At 46.1% G+C, this 20,619-nt stretch overlaps 2 protein-coding genes across 2 annotated transcripts; one reads left to right on the top strand and one right to left on the bottom strand.

The window, feature by feature from the left end:
- Window positions 1-13,027: 13,027 nt before the first annotated feature.
- CLAFUR5_00218 (uncharacterized protein) lies at window positions 13,028-14,563 on the top strand (the record flags this gene model as incomplete). Its single annotated transcript, XM_047899366.1, has 1 exon — window positions 13,028-14,563. One exon carries the CDS (start codon window positions 13,028-13,030, stop codon window positions 14,561-14,563), a length of 1,536 nt encoding a protein of 511 aa, XP_047756046.1.
- A 2,460-nt stretch (window positions 14,564-17,023) lies between these two features.
- On the bottom strand, window positions 17,024-20,026 carry CLAFUR5_00217 (PX domain-containing protein; the record flags this gene model as incomplete). The annotated part of the gene is made up of 1 exon (XM_047899365.1): window positions 17,024-20,026. The coding sequence occupies one exon, from the start codon at window positions 20,024-20,026 to the stop codon at window positions 17,024-17,026; it is 3,003 nt and encodes a 1,000-aa protein (XP_047756174.1).
- Between the last annotated feature and the right edge of the window lie 593 nt (window positions 20,027-20,619).

The raw sequence follows: 20,619 nt of genomic DNA, 5'->3' as shown, positions 1-20,619 counted from the left end.
ATTTAGCTAGCGCTAATAGATAAGAAGTGTTCTAGTTTAAGTAGTACACGATCTCACTATACGTACCGCGGATCTGATTTGTTATATAGAATCGCGTCCTATAAACGTCTAGTAAGGCTGTCTAGTTTAGCTCCTTAAACACCTAGACGATACATAATCTTGAAGAAGAATTATAAGAGGAACTCGGCCTATCTTGCTTGTTGTCTATTTAGTTACTTAGAAGTTATAAAGTATTCGAGGTTCTTATAGTCGCTATATACTAGTACTAGGTAGCCGCTTAGATTAGTGAAGTTCTTAAAGTCTAGTTCGTCGATATTGCTAGCTATAAGTTCGGGCTTCTACTCTTTAAATGCTTTAACGATAGTAAGTAGTTCCTTGTTATAAATGTCGTAATTATACTCCTACGGGCTTATCTTCTTAGACAGGTATACGATTGGCCTTAGGATGTTGTTCTTATTGTATTACGATAGGACCGTAGCCGTAAGAAAGTTACTCGTATCCGTTTTAAGTACTATTCTACGTCCTAGGATAAACATCGCTAATATAGTGCCTTTAGTATCGGTAAAAGCTTGCTTTAGTCCGTCGAATGCCTTCTAACATTCCTTTGTCTATTACTAAGGGCAGTTCTTCTTAGTCAGCTTTACTATAGGTAATACTATCTTGCTATAGTCCTTAATAAAGCGCCGATAGAACCCGGAGAACCTATTAAACGTAAGGACATCTTTTAAATTTGCTAGTGTTCCCTATTCCCTTATAGCTTATACCTTAGCTAGGTCTATTAAGACTCCGTCCTTACCGATAATAAGGCCTAGGTATTTAGTAGATTAGGTATAAAACTTGTATTTAGTGATATCGAGTTATAGGCCGGCTTTACTATATTTACGAAGTACCTTCTTGACATACTCTATATACTCCTTAAGAGTATCGCTAAAGATGAGTATATTATCTAGGTATACCGACGCAAAGTCATTAAGGAACTCTCGTAGTATATCGTTTATATAAGACTAGAAAGTACTAGGGGCATTATATAACCCGAATGGTATTACTAGGCATTCAAACTGTCTATATCGTGTTATAAATATAGTTAGCCATTCGGAGCCCTCTACTATTCTAATACGATTGAAAGCGGTAATGACATCTAGCTTAGTAAAGTACTTCTTACTAGCAATACGATTAAGTATGTCTTATATTAAGGGTATAGGATATCTAGACTTAATCGTGCGTTCGTTAACTTGTCTATAGTTAATATAGACTCTTAATCCACCTCCTAGTTTCTTAATAATAAGTACGGGTAATGAAGTATCTGCTCTACCTTCGTATCTACGAACGCCCTTCTAGGCTAACTACTCTTAGACCTAGTACGCGATGACTTCGTCCTCCTAGTTTAATATCCGGTAGGGCCTACTAAAAGGCGGTGTAGTTCCTAGCTTTAGCTTGATCTCGTAGTTAATACTAGGCCTATATAGTAGAAGCTCCTTCGTATCTTGTTTAGAGAAGCAATATACGAATTCGTGATATATAGGGAGAAGGTGGTCCTTTAGATCGATAGTCTCCTCCTTCTTACGTATAGATTTGTCTATATCGGCTTATATATACATCTTATAGGCAGAGAGAGTCGGACTAACGCGTTACGCTACTAGTACGAACGCCGCTATATATATATCAAGTCGCTCGATAGTCTTGTTATTAGAGAGCATCCTATAGCCGGTATTAGGTAAGTATATTGCTATATTAATTAACCTCGCATAATATAAAGCAGGCCACTGCCCCTAGGACTAAGGGAGTTCTACCTTATTTAATCTAGACAGCTTAAAGCTCTCCTCACCCTGTTTCTTCAGCTCTAAACGCCGCGGAGGTGCCTAGCTACATTAGGCAACTCCTAGGTAATAGTAGCCTAGGCTACGGTACTAATGGCGCCTACGGCCCTATAGGCGAAGCCCCCCTAAGACAACTAGTAGTAACTTATAGAGGACGTAAAAAGTATAGAAACTAACGATTAGCTCCCTTACCGGTCTCTATAGGTAATGATCACTTAGCTACGTACGGCGCTTATACTGTCGTATTACCGAGGGCAATAAGAAATAAGGACGACGTCCTAGGCGATTAGTAAGGCCACCCGGAATTAACACCCCTATAGCTAGGTATCGGTCGCGGTATCGATACTAGGCCCCCGTCTAACGTACGATGTAGTTACGATCCGTATTGTAGCAAAGGAAGACTAGGCCGAAGTTACGAAGCTATCGAATAAGGAGCTCGCCTAACGAATTAACTAACTAGGGGTAGTCGTAGTGAACTAATAGTCTAACGGTACTCTATAGATCTATACTAGCTCTACTACTACTAGGAGGCACCTAGAGGCATAGCTATAGTAGGCATCTAAGGTTACGGCATTAGCGAAGGTCTTAACGAAACAATTTACGATCCTAGTCTACGACATGCCTAAGGAGTTTGACCTAACTAACTAGGGTCACCTACGCGCTCTCTAAGAGGACAACCCGGTCACTCTTAACTCTCTAATCTAGAAGGCGACTTAGCTCTATAGGAAATGGCTAGAAGGCAAGAAGGCCTCGGCGCTAATAGTATAGCTATAAGACGCGAAAGCGGCGGATCTAGCGATAGAACAAGGCCTAGTCTAGCAATATAGCCTCAAGATAGTAGAAAAGCACTCCTTATCCTTTCGTGTCCTCTAATGCTTCAAATGCTAACAGTATAGACACCAAACCTATACGTATACAAATAAGTAGGCCTGCTCGAACTATATAGGAGACTATATGTCTAGGGACTATATATCGACTACGAGACGGTACGCGAACTGTCCGGGGCACTACCTATCGTATAGTACGGAATGCCTATAGCGGAAACTAGCGAAAAACAAGGCAATCACAAACAGAACCGTCGCCCTAAGATTCTACGGCGACCGTAAGGCTAGCCTACACCGGAACTAACTAGCGGCGGTCGGGTATAAGCGCCCTAGGGCCGAGAACGATATAAAGGATGCGTAACCTAGGGCGTACGGGAGGCCACGTGCTCTACTAGCTACGGCGAGGGAATCTAACTAGGCCCGGCTCCCCTTTAGTATATAGCCGATAGGCGTAGACTAGGACGTATAGGGTAGTAGGACATAGGACGATATAGAGGAAATGATTGTCGATGCCGATAACTAGCCTCGACACGCTTAGCATTATCTAGTATAACGTTAACTATAGTAAGGATATAGTCTAGAACCATTTCCTATACGAGGCGGACCCGCGCGTCTACTACGTCCTTATAATCTAGGAGCTATAGACTAACCCGTACTATAAGAGACTAACGACCTATAAGTCACTAGGCTATACGACATGCCTACGAGGCGACGGCAGACCCCGTACGTGCTTCTATATTAGTAAGGACATACTAGAATCCGACTAGGAGGTAGTGTACTACGTAGACGAAGAAGGCGGGGGCGATATTACCTCGGTCTACGTAGGTAGCACCTAGATATACAACCTATATATACAACCGCTAGCCTCGAGGTCTAGCCGCGACCTAGGGGTCTATAGACACCTAGATAGTGCGCTTAAGAGACAAGGGTGCCACATCGTAGTAGGAGACTTCAATATATACTACCCTTCCTAGGAAAGCCTTATATAGCCGCACCCTATAGCCGACGAAGTACTCGACTTGATAGCGAGTAACGTAATTGCCCTTAATACCCCGAAGGACCTAGGCACCTAGAAGAGAGGGGGACTCTAAGGCACGATCGACCTCTCCTAGATCTTAGATAGCTACTACTACACGGTAACCTACTATAGGATCGAACATAAACTCGAGGCGTCGTTAGACCACATACTAGTCAGGACCTCTATTACGACATAGATATAACGTATACTAGCGAGAACCCCTAAGCTAAACTAGGGAAAGGCCTACTAGGCCAATATCTAGGCGTACCTTAATGACTCTAAGAGGCTAGTCTAGATCGCGTAGTAGCAATATAACAGTAAAGACGAGATAGACGAAGTAGTCTAGGGGTTGATAGACGAAATAAGAAAAGCGACCTTACTTTACGTTCCGCTTGCCTAACTAACGATATAGTCTAAACTATACTAGACGCCGGAGTGCACTACGGTAGTAAGAGAAGCAAGGAGAGCCCGCCGGGTATAGACGAGCAGCTATAGCGAGGAGGCCTAGAACGTATATAGAGAGGCATACTAATAGAAGAAAGCTATAATACGAAGGGAGAAAGTAGTCGGCTAGAGGGCTATAGTAGAAGAAATCGCCGGCAAGCTAGAGAGGATATAAAAGCTAGCGAAATAGGCCCGACAGGACCCTATATAGGGCCCCTCCTTCTCTATCCTAGCGCTACAATCGCCTAGTAGCCCGGTTAGCGACCCCGAGGCCAAGGCGCGTCTACTAGCTAGTAAGTTCTTCCCGCTCCTAGTCGAGGCTGATCTAAGCGATATAAACAGCTCTACTCCCCTAGCCCCTAGCATCGCGGTCTAATAGGAGGTGTCCGAGGGAGAAGTTACCGCTATACTAAGGAAGTTGCCGGCGAAGAAAGCCCCGGGGCCGGATAGGATCCCAAACGAGCTACTAAAGAAGTGTAGAGATCAACTAGCCCTAGTAATTATAGCGATCTTTAACGCCTGCCTATAGACCGGATACTACCCGATAGCTTTTAAATAATCGACGACAGTGGTCCTACGTAAGCCGTAGAAGGAAGACTATACGTAGGTGAAGTCGTACCGCCTAATTGCGCTCCTTAACACTCTTAGGAAGGCGCTTAAGAAGCTAGTTATAACGAGACTCTCCGAGGCGGTAGAGGAACACTCCCTACTCCCGGACACCTAGATAGGTACGCGCCTATAGCGATCGACGCTATCCGCGATAGAACTTATTACCTCTTAGGTAAAGGCTATCTAGTATAAGAATAGGGACAAGGTGGCTTCCTTACTTAGCCTAGACATATCGGGAGCCTTCGACTACGTGTTATACCCGCGGCTACTCTATATCCTAAGGTCGAAAGGACTCCCTAAGTAGCTTGTTAACTTCGTACGGTCCTACCTCTAAAACCGTAGTACGTCGATCCTAGTCGGCTAGTATAGAAGCCTATTTCAAGCAGTCTATACTAGAATCCCGTAAGGCTTAACGCTAGTACCTATTCTGTTCCTCTTCTTTATAGCGACGCTGCTCCTAGCCCTAGAATCCTAGAACACCGCTACGAGCGGCTTCGTAGACGACATAAATATCCTAGCGTAGTCTTCCTCGACTAAGGAGAACTATAGGCTACTAGAAGAGAAGCATAAGATCTACGAGGACTAGGCTAGGAGGCACGGGGCTCGGTTTGCCCTAGAAAAGTACAATCTAATACACTTTACGCGCCGGCTACGGTTCTATAATATATAAGCTTCTATCTAGATATAGGGGCACACGACTAACCCGGTAAATTAGCTTAGGATCCTCGGACTATAGGTAGACCCGGCGCTACGGTAGAGGAAGTATATATAGGTAATATTACGGAAAGCTAAATAGAATCTAGCATTATACTAGAGGCTTACTACGTCTATATAGGGGGCGGACTTCCGGTAGTTACGACTTCTATATACGGCTATTATACGGCCGGTCCTTACCTATAGTAGCCAAGTGTAGTCCTTAGGCGAGAGGGCCTGCCTATCGAAGGGACTCGTCGCGCCGCTAGCGAAGATCTAAAACTAATGCCTAAGGAAGGTCACCGGGGCATATAAGTCGATACTAACGAGGATACTTAAGTACGAGACCGCTATACCGCCGATCGACCTATATATCTAGGGACTACGGACCTCCTACTTAGGTAAGTCGGTATAGTACCTAGTATAGAAGGTCATCGCTAGTGTAGTCGTAAGGGCCCGCGAATTAGTACTAGCGTATAGGGGCATTCGACCCGGAAACGAGCCGAACTACCGGGTAAGGGACGAATAGCTAGTAATATAATAGGAAGGTAAGAAATCGTTTATAGAGCAACTATAGAAAGAGAGGTGGAACAACTAGGTTATAGGGTATAGTAGACGCCCTTAGCTAGCGGGACAACCTAAGGAATAGTTAGCTACAAAATCCGCGGTCAAGCACCCCCCGAAGCTTATCTACTACCGCCTTACGAGGGCATAGAGTAGCATAGTAACCTAACTACGAAGCGAACACATCGGCCTCTAGGGGTACCTATTATAGAGGAAGGTTCTAGGATACACGAATACTAGCTGCCCCTACGGCTATCGCTCCTAGAACGTACGGTACGTACTCCTCGTCTGTCCGAGGTGGTCGCTAGGAAGGGGGGAGTAGATAGTAAAGGCGAGGAACCGGACGATTAGGGCACTTCTTAATAACGCTAAGGACCTACGGCGTATTACGAACTAGATACTAGAGAAGGGCTGGCTAGAACAGTACCGCCTAGTAGGAGTAGTATAGGAAGAGAGGACACGACGTAGCGCGACGAGACCGGCTAGGAGCGGGGGCTAACGGGGTAGTGACATAGACTACGTACGTTTAGAGGGAAAGCTAATCTAGATAAGGAGAAGTTAGGGGCGGGAAGGGTTTTCACCTATTCGGGTTTCCCTTTATACATAACAATAGATATATACCTATATAGGCCGGATAGGGTCCTAGAACAGGGGAATGACAAATCTATCTATCTATATTGCTATATTACGTATATTACGGGCCTTATAGCGTAGGTAGTAAGTGGATCTATAGTACGTATATCGCTAGGTTACTATAGCTCGTTATTATTAAAGATGAACATTATATATACCTCTACTCCTTTCCGCCTTACTATCTTCTTAATTGCCTCCGCGCTAACTTCCTAGATGTTGACATCCGGTAGTATCGGCGTAGCTAGATTCTTTTCGAATAGTAGTTTAGCGGTTCGCGGGCGTTCCTTTATAATTATGTTAGAGGTTATAGTCTAGACAAAATCTCTATCGTCGTCTTCTTCGATAGTGGCTTAATACGCTAGTCGGGTTCTTAGGTCAGGTTCGAAGGTCTGCTTAGTAATTACCGGTTCCTACTTGTCGTTAATACTCTATACCTAGACTAGCTCGCTATCCTATAGGTAATACTCCTTATAGTGCTCCGAGTCGAGGGTTATAGTACCTAACGCAAAGTGGATACCTAGCTAGTGTTTATTATACTAGGGCCTGCCTAGTACGATATTATACTCTAGATGTGTAACCTAGAAGGTTCTGGTCTCCTTATAACTATTGCCGAGTATAAGTTCTAGGCTTATACGGTATTCTATTATTTCCGCGGCTATCGAGCCGTTTACTAACCTAAGGGCTAGTAGGTTATTAAGCTTAATCAAGGGCAGATTATGTTTTTACGTATAGGAGAAGTCGACATACTTAGAATTAGTACCGTTATTAAGGAAAGTAAATGCATTTTGCCTATTAGCTATCCCTAGTATTACGAGGTATAAGCCGATAATAGGGTTGTATTCTATTTCTACTATCCTAAGAATATATAATAATAGCTTAAGCCCTTCGGGTGGCTTTACTAGTAGTACCTCTTCGTTATGTCTTATATTCTCCTTTTTATGTCTACTAGTTATTACGCTTAAGTAGTAGACTAGGCATTTTCCGCCGGTCGTATAATAGTAGTACCGCTAGCGTTAGTACCTAGACGTACTAGTATCTCGTACTTAAACAGCTCGTAAGTACGCTACTATAGGCGGTGACCGGGCTTACGACACTTCTTATAGAGGCTCTTATATATATAGCGAGTGTTCTTAGCTTCGTCTATAGTCTTACTAAGGCTACTCTTAAATAGTTTAGGTCGGGTAGACTAAGCCTTACGGGTCGGCTTATTAGAGCCTAAACCTACTAGCTTGTCGTCCTTATTATCCTTATTACCGTCCTTCTTATCGTTCTTTAGCTTCTCGGAGCGTAGGTAGAGAGCGTCGAGGATCCTAAAGTCCTTATCTACCTAATAGAGATTATCGATTATTTCTTATAACGATTCGGGACGGAAGTTAAGATACTTATTAAGATAGCGGACAGTTAGCTTACGTTATAGGTTGTCTATCGCATCTTTACCCTTAAGGCCTAGGATGTTAGCATTCTAGCGCTACTTAGGGAAGAAGGTCTAGAAGCTGTCCTTATTGTCTATCTTAAGGTTACTTAGGCGATTACGAGCCCTACTAATTAGGTTACGGTCTCCGTATCGCTTAGTAAGTTCCTTAATAAGGTCGTTAATACCCTTATACGTCTTCTTACTACTAGTTAGGCTACCCGAGATAGTAGGGATCTTTAGTCTAACTAGTTCCTAAGCATTACCTAGTAAGGCTAGTAAGTCGTATACGAACTTAAGTACTACCTTCTTGTCGCGAAAGACCGTATAGTCGATAATAGTCTCTAACTCGGAGAAGAACTTCTCGAGGGAGGGTCTAGATAGCTTACTATCGATAGTACCGACGAACTTCTCTAGCTTATCTACACTACGCTAAGTCTTAAAGGGCTGGCTAAGGTCTAGATCGTACTTAACTAGAGACTCGAAGTCGTAGACTAGCTTCTTCTTCTTAGAAGAGCGGCGATAAGCACGAGTATCGCTATCCGACTCGGAGTCCTTCTCTAACTCCTTAGATAATAGATCGGAGTCGTTACTATTATCCTTACGTATAGACTTCTTAGCCTTCTTTCTAGTAGTACGGCGAGCTACCTTATCCTCCTCGTCCTTATTACTAGCTCTATCATCATCCTTATTATTATCCTTAGATAGGGTTCGGCCGTTCTATAGGGCACGACGCTATAATATAGCGCGAGATAGTAAGGATCGTACTTAAGAGAGGCCTCGGCGGTCTTCGAGTTACTTCTTAAGATCATCTACCTAAGTCTACTACGACTTGTTAAGATGCTTAATGTCGTTCTAGTAGGTTTAAGCTTCTGTCTTATACGTATCGAGATCGAATTCGACGGTCTTAATCTTCGAGTTATTATTAGACAACTACTAAAGTGCCTCCTTAGCTTACTTCTTTAGGGTGTCGTTCTTCGCGGTAAGTGTACTAATCTCTACGGACATTACTATATTCGATAATACCTTAGGTCGGGCCTTTAGGTTATCGAGTTCCTTAACTAGGGTATCGTATTTATTACATATCTATTAGTCTTAACTCTTCTATCTCCTAAGCTCTTACCCTACTTTACCTAACTACTCGTAGAGGATAGTCGCTATCTATATTACGTTCCTATACTCTTACTCGGCGCGTCGTAGGATAAAGTAGATAGCTACGGCGGTCTCGGGCTCTACTAGGAGCTTGACGAGCTAGTCGATATCGAGTTAAAGGAGGTCGTTCGTAGGAATTCGGAGGGTTTTTGCGACTTATTATATATCCTCGCCCTTACCTTCCTCGGTCGCGCCGTCGTCGTCGTAGTCGACTACCGCTATAGTAACGCCGTTCTCGTATTAGATCTCGTCGTCGTTTAGAAGGTCGTATAAGTTGAACTTACTAGGTAGGTTAGTAACTAGGCGCTATAAGTTCTCGAGTTTCTACTATATAGCGTCGTCGGTAGTCTACTACTACTCTTACGTTTGTCCTTAAGTCTATATATTGAATATAGACTCGCGCTATACTACTAGTCGTATAGCTAGTAGCGAGCCTCGCTATCCTTAGGGTCGTACTATATTAGGTACTACTTAGCCTATAGTAGTCTCTTAGACCAAGTCGCGCGTTTTTTTTGTCGTACGCCGTAATCTCTTATTACTGTTATTATTAATAATCTACGCTCTTATAGATCCCGTCGTAGCTCTTCTACGGATATAGAGACCTAGCTAAGTATAACGGTTTATAGTCGTATTGATATAAAGTAGCTAGGTACGTAGGAAAGAGAAGCGCGAGGTACGCCGAGGCTATATATAAGCCGAGGTGCTACGCTAGTGCGCACGGTCACGTGACCTACGTACTAGCTAGACATTCGCTAGGCCTAGGGCCGTAATAAAAACCGGGGTAACAAACTTCTAGTATATAATAAATATAGCGAACGGGATATAAGCGGCGGCGAGGATAGTAATATAGACTAGCCTACTCTAATAGTTCTAAATAGCGAATAAGATAGTAGTAAGGGCGGGAGAGTTAGCCTAGGAGGAAGAACTCTAGGAAGCCTACAAGGGCGTCCGGCCTACTAATTCGGGAAGGCGCCGACAATAGTACTAACGACCCCGCGAGAGAGTAGACTATAGCCCGCGGCGACCCCGACCGCGATAGTAGCTATAAAGGGAGGGCTAACCTAGAGCGACTAACGAGTTAGCGGTTTAGCGACTAGAGCTCCGCCTAACGGGCGACCGGCTAATAGTAGGCGAGTCGGTTAGCTACTTATACTTTCTCTTAGTACTAGGTAGATTAGTACTCCGGGGTAGCTAACCGCTTAAGAGCTTACCGCTTCTAGTATAACGGATAGACCGAGAAGTAATAGAGAGAACTTACTAACCCCCGAAGAGGGTTTTACTCCGTACGACGGTTTTCCCCTCTCCCTTCCTTAATAGCCCCTAGCCTTATAGACTATTTAGGAGCTAGATAGGCATTATAAATTGATTATTATTATTATTTTTAGATAGGCATTATTATTATTATTATTATTATTATTATTATTATTATTATTATTATTATTATTATTATTATTATTATTATTATTATTATTATTATTATTATTATTATTATTATTATTATTATTATTATTATTATTATTATTATTATTATTATTATTATTATTATTATTATTATTATTATTATTATTATTATTATTATTATTATTATTATTATTATAACGTAAAGTACTAGTAAGCTAAGAACACTAGTAAGCTAGGAAGTTTGTCTTAGTATAGCTAACTCGTATTCTTTATCAATCGTTTTCACTACTATTAAATAGAGAACTAGTGAACTTAATACTCTTATCCGATTCAGAATTGTTCTCTTTATCTCCCTAGTATATTCGTACGTTATAGCTAGTCCGACTATAGTTACTATACTACTATCTACTTAGCTAGCCCTCTTTCGTACCCTCTGACCTACGACTCTTCTTTGACTATTCTATAGTCTTTAACGAATCGACGACTACTTATAACGAGCCAACTCTATACTCTAAGACCCCGCCGTACTAGAGACGCTTTTGTTTACGAGATCGGCGCTTTATAAGAGTCTTAACTTGTCGTTTAAGCTTAGAGTTACGAGCTCTAAGAAGCGCATTCTCTTATAGTATTACTTCGCCGCCTTTTATAAGCTAAGAGAAGCTATTATAAGCTGTTTTAGAGTTACTTACTATAGCGTCGTATATAAGCTTAGATTACGATATAAACTCCTTCGAATTGCTCGGAGTTTAAGACTACTATAATGTCGTCTAAGGCGGGGGTTGTCCTAGCGGGGTCCGTAGGCGTATATTAAGGCAATTAAGTACTACTTACGTATTAATAGGAACTAACCCTATAGCCTTAAAGGCCTTCTTATAGTTTGACGCGGTAAACACGTCGAAAAACGCGTCTTTAAACGCCGGAAGTAAGGTTTCTTTATTAATATAGAAGACGCGCTAACGCGCTAAGTCCCGTACGCGTTATAAGTACTTTAGCTTTAACGGCGTAAAACAAACCACGTTAAGAGGCTATAGGATATACGACGAATACGCCGGTATATAGAGCGTAAGGACCTTATAGTCTAGATAGTAGTCCTTAAAACCCTAGTTTAAATAGCTCTTATAGCCGTCTAAAATAAACAACCTATAGCTACCTATAGAACGCGCCTCTATATACGCGTTAAAGTGCTTTAACTACTCGAGGCTAAGTACGTTGTTTATCTATCTATTCTCGGAGACCGTAAGCTTCTAATTCCGCGGTATATCTACCTCTTCGTACTATACTAAAATATAGACGCGCCCTTTATAGATAATATAGGGCGGGGTCGAGTAGCTAGCGGTATAGATACTCTAAATGACTATAACCTACTCTCTATTACTAGGCTAAGTAGCCGTAGGGCGAGAGCGTCGTTCTAAGCTAGTAACGACTTTTATAGAGCTAATTACGTCTATTTAAAAGCCCGTCTTATCGAAGTTATAGATATCCTCGTTATTTACGCTATACTTAGTAATCGTCTCTTATATAAGCTTGAACTAGGCGCTTATAACTTCTAGATCTTCCTAGAGTATTCCCTAACGGTCCTTCGCTCGGTTAAAGGCCGTTTTAAGCTCGGTAGAGCCCGAAACGAACCTCTCTACCTAGTTCTTACTTACCGGATCCGCGTCGCGTTTACCGAGTAGCTTGTCCGCTATATCTACTACCTCGCTAAGGGTAAGCGTAACTCCTTACGAATCGAAGTCGAGGATATATTAAATAATTGTCTATTCTTTAGTAAATATAAGTTTGTACTAGATAAGGCGAGTATCGACGCGAGGAGTGATTCCGTAGTACCGGCTAGTTAGCGTCGAACAAGGTACGTAATATACTATAGCTACGCGTAGGAGACTCGGAAATGAGCCCTAATAATAGGTAGAGAGGGTAAGAGTAATTCTGCCTTCTTTATTAGACGATTATATATTGTATTATTAAGACATAGTACGATAATCAAGAAGTTGGTCGTGCTAAGACAAAATTCTCAGCTCACTAATGTTCCTAGCTTACTAGTACTTTACGTTATTACTATATATTAATACTATTATAAAATCTTACGGTAATATATAGGTCTTCTAAAATAGACGGCTATATTGACACCTGCGTAAAGTAGACGTACATTACGTGTTAAGCGTACTGTAATTAAAAAAAAGAAGCGAGGTCCCCTACAGAATGTTTTAATGTTTCTATTTCGAGTTGTTGCACAGAAGTCTCTAACGGTCGTCCGTACAAAGCATCACCGCACGTCACTCATGCCGCCTCTTCTTTTGGTGCGACACTTTTCTCTTCGACATCCGCGGGCTTCCATGTGATAACTATGATCATCGCATGTTTCATATCTTGATGGCTACTATCGCCTTTACGTTGGCATTCGTTTTGAATCTCGTTCCCGGTTGAAAGCTTCTCGCTTACAACCCCGGAGTTCGCCGTCAACATGGAGTTGACACAGGCCCCCAACCCCAACAGCTGGCATGCCAAACTGGTCGTCAAGCTCGGCAAGAAAATCAGGTCCGATAAACATTACAGTGAAGCAAAGGTGCAGGAGAAGCGCCGGAAGGAGACTGCCAAACTCCAGAAGAAGAATCGCCGCCCGGCCACCACAGCAGCTCCGGAAGTCAATGAACTTGGAGAAAGGCAGTATTCAGTCTTCACCGACAGCGCAACCTTGGCATCGTTGAGGAGGAAACGTGATGATGGCGATATGCTGCATCGCTTGGCTCACCACGACTCCTTCGATTCCCTGCTCGATAGGCCGCACATGCTGGAACAACTTCGGGACCCATACTTTGACTCGACAACACAAAAACGGATTGTACGGCCGCGCTCGGATGTCCACGAAAGGCGAGTCGAGGCTGTGCCGGATGAGCTCTGGAAGCGGATTGCATCCTTTGCCAGCCCGACGGAAGCGGCCAACCTCACTCTATCCACGAAGACACTGTACAGAAAACTTGGCTTCGCACCCTTAGATGCCCTCAATCTACCAGCGAATAAGCACTACAAGAATGCTTTCCTATACCAGTTCGATAATCTGTACCCAGGCCACCTTTTATGCTTCCAATGCTGCAAGTATCACAAACGCATAAACCCCGGACAAGAACAACTCAAAATTGAGTTCGTTAAGTTTCCTGTCTTCAACTGTCCAAAAGTCAAGAGCTCAGTCCTACCTCGAATGCGAATAGCTCATGGCCGCGAGCTACCTTACTCTTTCATACAACTAGCGACCCGCCACGCACGATATCACTGGAGCTACGGCGTCAGTCACGACACTCTGTCCCGACGCTGGAAGTGCAAGGATAGCACATGGACCCACCGGACGCGGTACATGATTCACGATGGACGTTTACTGATGCGCGTTGTGTCGCAAGCGTATGCACCGCCAGCTAGGAATTTGACGGAAACCGCAGAACGCCACATTCTCTATGACCGAGAAGAATACACACCCTTCTTCTCAGTTTGCGCACACTGGAAAGATGGAGATCTTATGAAGATCTGTAAATGCATGATGTCGCATGTTCCCGCGCCACCCCAGTCGTATCGAAAGCAAATGGACGAGCGCGGTCTACACTTATCCAAAGCCCTAGCGAACCCCGAATTCATCGTCCGCGGCTGCGACGAATGTCGACCTGCACGACGATGTCCAGAATGTCCAACGGAATATCTGGTCGAGATTCGCATGATCGAAGACACGAAAGATGTGGCGTGCCCATTCAAGCATAATATCGTAGTCACTAGATGGAGCGATCTTGGTGATGGAAGTAGTCCGTTCACGAGTCCGGAGTATACTGCTATCAATGGCATTGATGTGGGGCATGAGGGTACTGGGAAGTTTGATAGTTTCAGCAACATCGGGAGGCGGGCTGTGGGAGGGATCTTTGAGAGTAATGTTAGTGGTGCTATACCGGGACGAAGATTGGTTAGTCTCAATCCGAAGAATAAGAGGTTGGGCGAGGAGGGGCATGGATGGTATTGAGCGGATGGGCATGACGTTGAATGTGTTTGCATCCTCGATTGAAGGACGGTATAGGTCAGGATATCGCTTTCTTGTACGATCATTCAATGCTTGTCGATAGGCATCTTCCTCGATGCTTATCCTGCAGCAGTGTCCACAACACAGCAGGATATCAGTCGACTTGCCAAAAGATACGGCCTCCTTTGAATGGACAACGTCGCCGACACGAATCAGGATCACGAAATCACGTTTGCAAGAACTTTTCGTCTCTTACGACATTGGCAAGCAAGGAACTGTGCCAAACTTCACAGCACCCCATCATCCATCCCATGGCGACTGTACTGGCCAAAGATTCCTGGCATACCTTACAGCCGCACATCAATGTGTGTACCGAAAGCGAAGTTCTGGCTGGTGGCAAAAAGAACAGCTGCCCCAAGCACAATGGTTATCACCATGGCCGCCCGACAGGTTTGAAGGGTTCCTTCTGTCCCTCAAGGGCCTCGCGATTTTCAGCATAAGCTTGTCTGCCCTGCCACTGCACCATTATGCCCAGAACAGCTGTTGAGGGTCCAGAGTTACGAGGCATCATATATCACCTCACCAGGCTCGTCCTATTGGCAATCGAAGGCTGAAGAATAGCAAAAAGAACAGCTACTCTGAGCACGATGGCATTGCTTGACACAAGCACCAGAACCACACGGATATGACCCGTGCAGTCTTCGCCTTCGAGTCGGAATATACCATGATGAGAACATACGCCACACCACCTCGCCATCGTGACTCAGGTAGCTGTCGTGGGATGTCGGTCCTGACAAATATATAAGACTTCTAGCAATGCTTCAAGGAGCCACATAAGTCTATCAGCAAAGCAAAAAGAACAGCTGCTCCGAGCACAAGAGCCTCACGGAGTAGCAGAACACCATGAAGACGCTATATCATCAGTCCTCTTCCGTTTCTTCACGAGGGTGATAGGGCAATCATTTGCGCCTTACCACTCCGCCATTGAGCTCAGAGCAGCTGTCGGAAGAACATCCATTGGCAATGCTCATAATGCTTCACAATCTGATCTCTACGGGGGGAAAGACGGTCCTGCAGAAATGCAAAAAGAACAACCAATCCACGCTCGATGGCCACCGCAACACCTCAGCCTTCTACTACGACGTACAGTTGTAGAGTATGCTGGCCATCTCACGGGTGATGTGCTGGGACATATTCACCTAGACCACGTCGCCATCGAGCTTAGAGCAGATGTCGAAAGGCCGTCTGCTCGCATCATATATCAGAATTACCCAGGTACAATTCACGAAAGCAGTATGTCCCGCAACAGAGCAAAAATGACAGCCGTCCTGAGCTCAATTCTTTGTGATAAGAACGAATTACCACAAAAATACGTGATAGAGGAGTCTAATGTCCATAGATATGTTGTCTAGACAGATTCTTTTAGACCACCTCGCCACTGAGTCCCGGGTACCTTTGTCAGGCGATGGGTCTTGCACAATGTATTCGACTGCTCACACTACCCTCGCAGAAAACACATGTCTCATAGCAGCGCACAAAGAACACCCACCCTGAGCTGGATGACTGTGACGAAGGTCAGAAAGACGCGATAACCATTGGTATCGTGCAGCCTTACCATATCTCAGCACATGCTCGTTCAGGCGCGTCTGCCTGGACCATTCAGCCACCTAGCCCAGGGCAGCTGTCGGAAGACCGTCCACGCAAGCGTTATATGACACTCCACGAAGCTGTACTTTCGTGAGCTTCAGTGCCTTTGTCACTATCGTCCAGTCCATGCCGTACTGCCATAGTCGGGAACAGTGGTGGTTGGGCATGCCCTTGCGCCAGCGACGATTGTTTTGCTTTTTGCCCTTAGATCTACCTTACCTTTGCACCGACTCCATCCTCTCTGGAAACGATGTGACTCCTTCCGTATGGGCCAGGTTGTGCTTCTTTCGTTTTCTTCTCACCTTTTCTTCACGCGTGACTCGACCCAAACCACGCCTTCCACACATGATACTGTGTATATATCTCAATTCAATCTTCATACCTCTCAGACAACCACCGTTGGCGCAACGGTAAGGTGGACATCATTCGTCTTTACTCAACGTTGGTCGCAGTCTGAGCATGTGAATGAACACATGCTTGAGCCTCGATGGCGGTGACGCCTTTGCGCCAGCGGCGGTTGTTTTATTTTCGTTTGCCTCTTCAAAAGACCAGGAGCGATCACGCTCATGATGATTGAGCCTGGAGATCGTGAATTCTTTTCATTGTAACAATGCAATGGATCTATTCCCTTCTTCGTATCTATCCTTGCGGACCATATCCAATGCCATCCGTCATACCGCCGATTAAGCAGCATGTATCAACTCTAATCACAGCACAGCGCTCTCAGCACCCCATTCGATATCCACTACGCCTCCCATCTCCCTGCGCCTCTGCTCCACCATCCAAACGCACATCTAACTTACGTGCTGCGGATGTCTACTCCGCCAGCACCATCCGCAGCATACTCAAGAATTGCGGATTCATCTTATGCAACTCCGTAATCTCCGGCTTGACGGGCTCGCCAGCCGTGCGTTTGAGCACATCCTGTCTTCGCTGCCGCCGTTTCCTCTCGGCAGCGATGGGGTCTGCATCATCTTCATCGTCCTCTTCTTCCGAGTCGAAGTCTTCGTCGTCTTCCATGTTGAGGTCCTGAAGATCTATAGGGTTCAAGCCGAAGTCGCCTGGCTTGAATGTCGATGCCAGCCCACCCATCACATCAGCATTCTCGTTACCTCCGGACGCCATCTTTTGCCGTGTCTTGTCGGAGTGCCAGCGTTTTCGGGCAGTCTGCCACTTGATGAGGCTGTTGATCTCTTTTAGTGCCTTGTCCTTATCGATCTGCTTTATCTCCAGCGCGCCAGCGAAGAGGGCGTTCATATCCAGCTTGCCACCCTTCGGACCGTTGCGGAGGAAGTCGAGGATCCCTTCTATCCAGGCCATGAGTTTGTCGAAAAGGCCATTGTCGTGTTTGTGCACTTCGTGGATGAACTTATACAGATCTTCTTCATGTCGTTCACATAAGTCGATAAAACTCTGGACAGTCTGGTTAGGGTCAGCGCTGACGTCCTGTCGTTGTGCTTTCTCGATAGTCTGGATGGCGTCGTCGGCGAAGCGGGCGAAGTCTGTGACGCTGTTGTAGACGTTGGCACTCTTGTAGACCCGGACGAGGGGCTCGTAGAAGATCTGGAAGAGGTCGCGGAAGAGGCGGAGGGTGTTGGATTCTTCGACCAGTTCTAACATCATTTGCTTGTCTCTTCGGCGGGTGTGCAATTTGAGAAGCTGCTTGAGGCGAGCAAAGAGCTCGGCCCCTTGTCGCATTTCTTCGTCGACGTTCTCCACGGCGTTGTCCCAGGCCACGTATGCGTTGAAGACCCTCTCGATCTGCTTTGATGATAATTGAGGCTCGATCTCGTCGCTCTGCAAAACCTTGACCAGCAGATCGACCTGCTCTTCTCTTGCTTGTGTCCGTACGTTGTCCCTCACATCCTCGATGCCTTCGATGTAGTTCTTGATCTTGTCACAGAGTGCAGGCTCGTCGATCTTCACTGTCAGTGAGTCAATGGAGCGCTGTAAGCTGCGGATTCCGTCGCCCAAAGCGAGGCCGAATATTCGTTGCAGTAATGACTTGGCACCAAGTGGTTGGGCCATGAAGAGGTCGAGCACGCTTGACATGACTGCCGCTGGGTTCGTGAAGCGAATCACCTGCTTCAGTGCCGAATAAGGCACAAGTCCGTGTATCCGCTTCGCTTGTGCAAACAGCTCTGGCGAGTTGTCTTCTGCCAGGAACAGATGATATGTCGTGGCCGCGACTTCGATTCGAAGCCACTCAGCAAACTTCCTAAACTCCGGGTTCAGGTCATCGATCTTCTCTTTCTGCTTGATCTCAGCGAACAAGTTGCGAAGACCATTGGCCTCCACGACACTGCGTCTGAACTTCTCCATGTGCACGTCAAGATCCCTGGCACGTTGTCTTGCGATCTCAAAGAACTGTCTTTGCTCTTCTAGACGCTTGCTGTCCATATGCTTCCTCTTGTCGATGTCGGCCCGCTCTTCATCGTTGAGCGTGATCGGCTGCGCTGTTAAGAAGTCGTACATTGATTTCGAGTTGGCTATCGCTTCGTTTTGTAGGAAGTTGCGTAGGAATGCTCGAAGAGAAACTCGTTGATCTTCGCGATGAAGGACAGTGTCTTGAGGACATGCTGTTCGAAGTGGTGATTGAGACGCTTTGTCTGCGCTCGAGTCCATACTAGCGCGAGGCGAGGCTGAGGGTGCCGCCAGCGACGCTTTCGACGCATTCCTACCATGTCTGGTGCTGGTACTGCCTCCGCCTGTCCAAGAGGAGAGATACGATCTGAAGCCTCCGCCGCTGCCGTTACTCTCGCTTGCTTCTGCCGTCGTTGGTGTACCAGTGCCTGTGGTTGACATGGATGAGACACTATCCGAGTCGTCGTCGTCGTCCTTGCCACTATACAATGACTGTGCTTTGTTCTTCTTCGGTAACGGCGGTAGGACCTTACCAGGGAGCTCGAGTCTCAGCTTCTTGTGCATGCGGGCAAACTCTCCAAATCGTCTCGCAACATATCTTTCTGGCTCGTCCCTGCGCTTGACTCGGAGAAGGAACTCGGCATGTTTATGCTGCCTGACATGGCGCTTGACACTGACAAGCCTGACTCCAGCAACATTGATGTCCCAGCCATTGATCTCATGCCCTTCTGGCACATTGACCACCAGACCCTCCTCGTTCGGCCCACTCTCGACCACTTCCATCTCGGAAAAGCGGATCCTCTCTTCATAGCCAGATGCAGTCGGTATGCCGGACACCATCATCAGTTCTACCAGCTTGTTCGCCTTCTGCGCCAGCTTTGCTCTTTTGGTCTGCTCCAAGCGATCCTCAGCAGAACTTATGTGCTTGTTCGCGAAGCTTTCCAAGAAGGCCTGCAGCTTATCCTGCCAAAACTCCTTCTCCTTCGCCTGGTTGAGGAAGGGGAAGTTGCGTACATGGTGGACGAAGATGTATCGTAGAAGTGGCAGCTCCGAGTGCTCTGGCGCGACCTCTCCTCGGTCTGAGCGAAAAGGCGCACCGAAGCGCTGGAGGGCGGTGGGATGTGATAGCTCGCTGACTTCCCATTGTGTCTGGGCGGAGATGAGTTCGCGCTTGAGGTAGTGCTCTTGCTTGCCCGTCAAGAGGGAGCCTGGCGGGGGCACTGAGGCGGTCGAGGTCATGGTGCCTTGTGTGGGTGAGCGCAGTAGCCTTGTCCGTCGTGCTTGCGCCGCTGCTGCTTGCTCGTCCTGTGTCTCAGGCGCATCGACGAATGCCTGGCTCTCTACCGTCTTCGACCTCGTGACAAAGGGCGTCGGGGCGACTGGGGCCGTGGCTTCCTCCTTGGGCCCGCCGTTGAGCTGTGTGGCCATTGGCAGGAGAAGGTGCTCGACAGTCATGATGCAGGAACGAACGTCCTGTACAGGTGCAGTCACGGAGGAGCGGAGTGGGAAGAGCGAGGACAAGGGCCGAAGGCGAAGTCGTGCGTTGATGTGACAACAAACACATTTCTACCAAACAACGCGCGGCTTTGGCCTTTGCCATCACGTCTGCTGCACAGCTCCTCCGGAACTTGACAAGCTGGAGTCCTCATGCACGCGCTTGTCTCATCCACCACCCAACGCAGGCCACGCAGCTGCCACTGGGTGACGTAGCGCTGGCTCTGCGTCGTTTAGTAGCGCCAACAACCAGTGAAACTGATCGTCTTGTGAGCGACGAGCTCCATCTCACCCACCGTCACCAGCCCACCATCGGGCCCGACCGCGGAAAGCTTGAACCACCGCCCTGCCAAGCATATGGCACCAACAGACATCGTCATGTGACGTTCTTATCCGAGCACACCGCCGGCTTGGCGCTCAGCTTTGTATTTAGAGTTTTCTCAGGTAGCTTTTCTGTATCTCAGATTCACACTCGCTAAGGTTCTTATATCTAGTAGCTTCCCTTCCTTTTAGCCTTTCTATTAGGTTAAATCAGCCTATAAGTGAATCTCCTA

The sequence above is a fragment of the Fulvia fulva genome, chromosome 1, assembly GCF_020509005.1.
Source record: "Fulvia fulva chromosome 1, complete sequence".
NCBI lineage: Eukaryota > Fungi > Ascomycota > Dothideomycetes > Mycosphaerellales > Mycosphaerellaceae > Fulvia > Fulvia fulva.
This window is presented reverse-complemented; position numbering and strand designations above follow the sequence as displayed.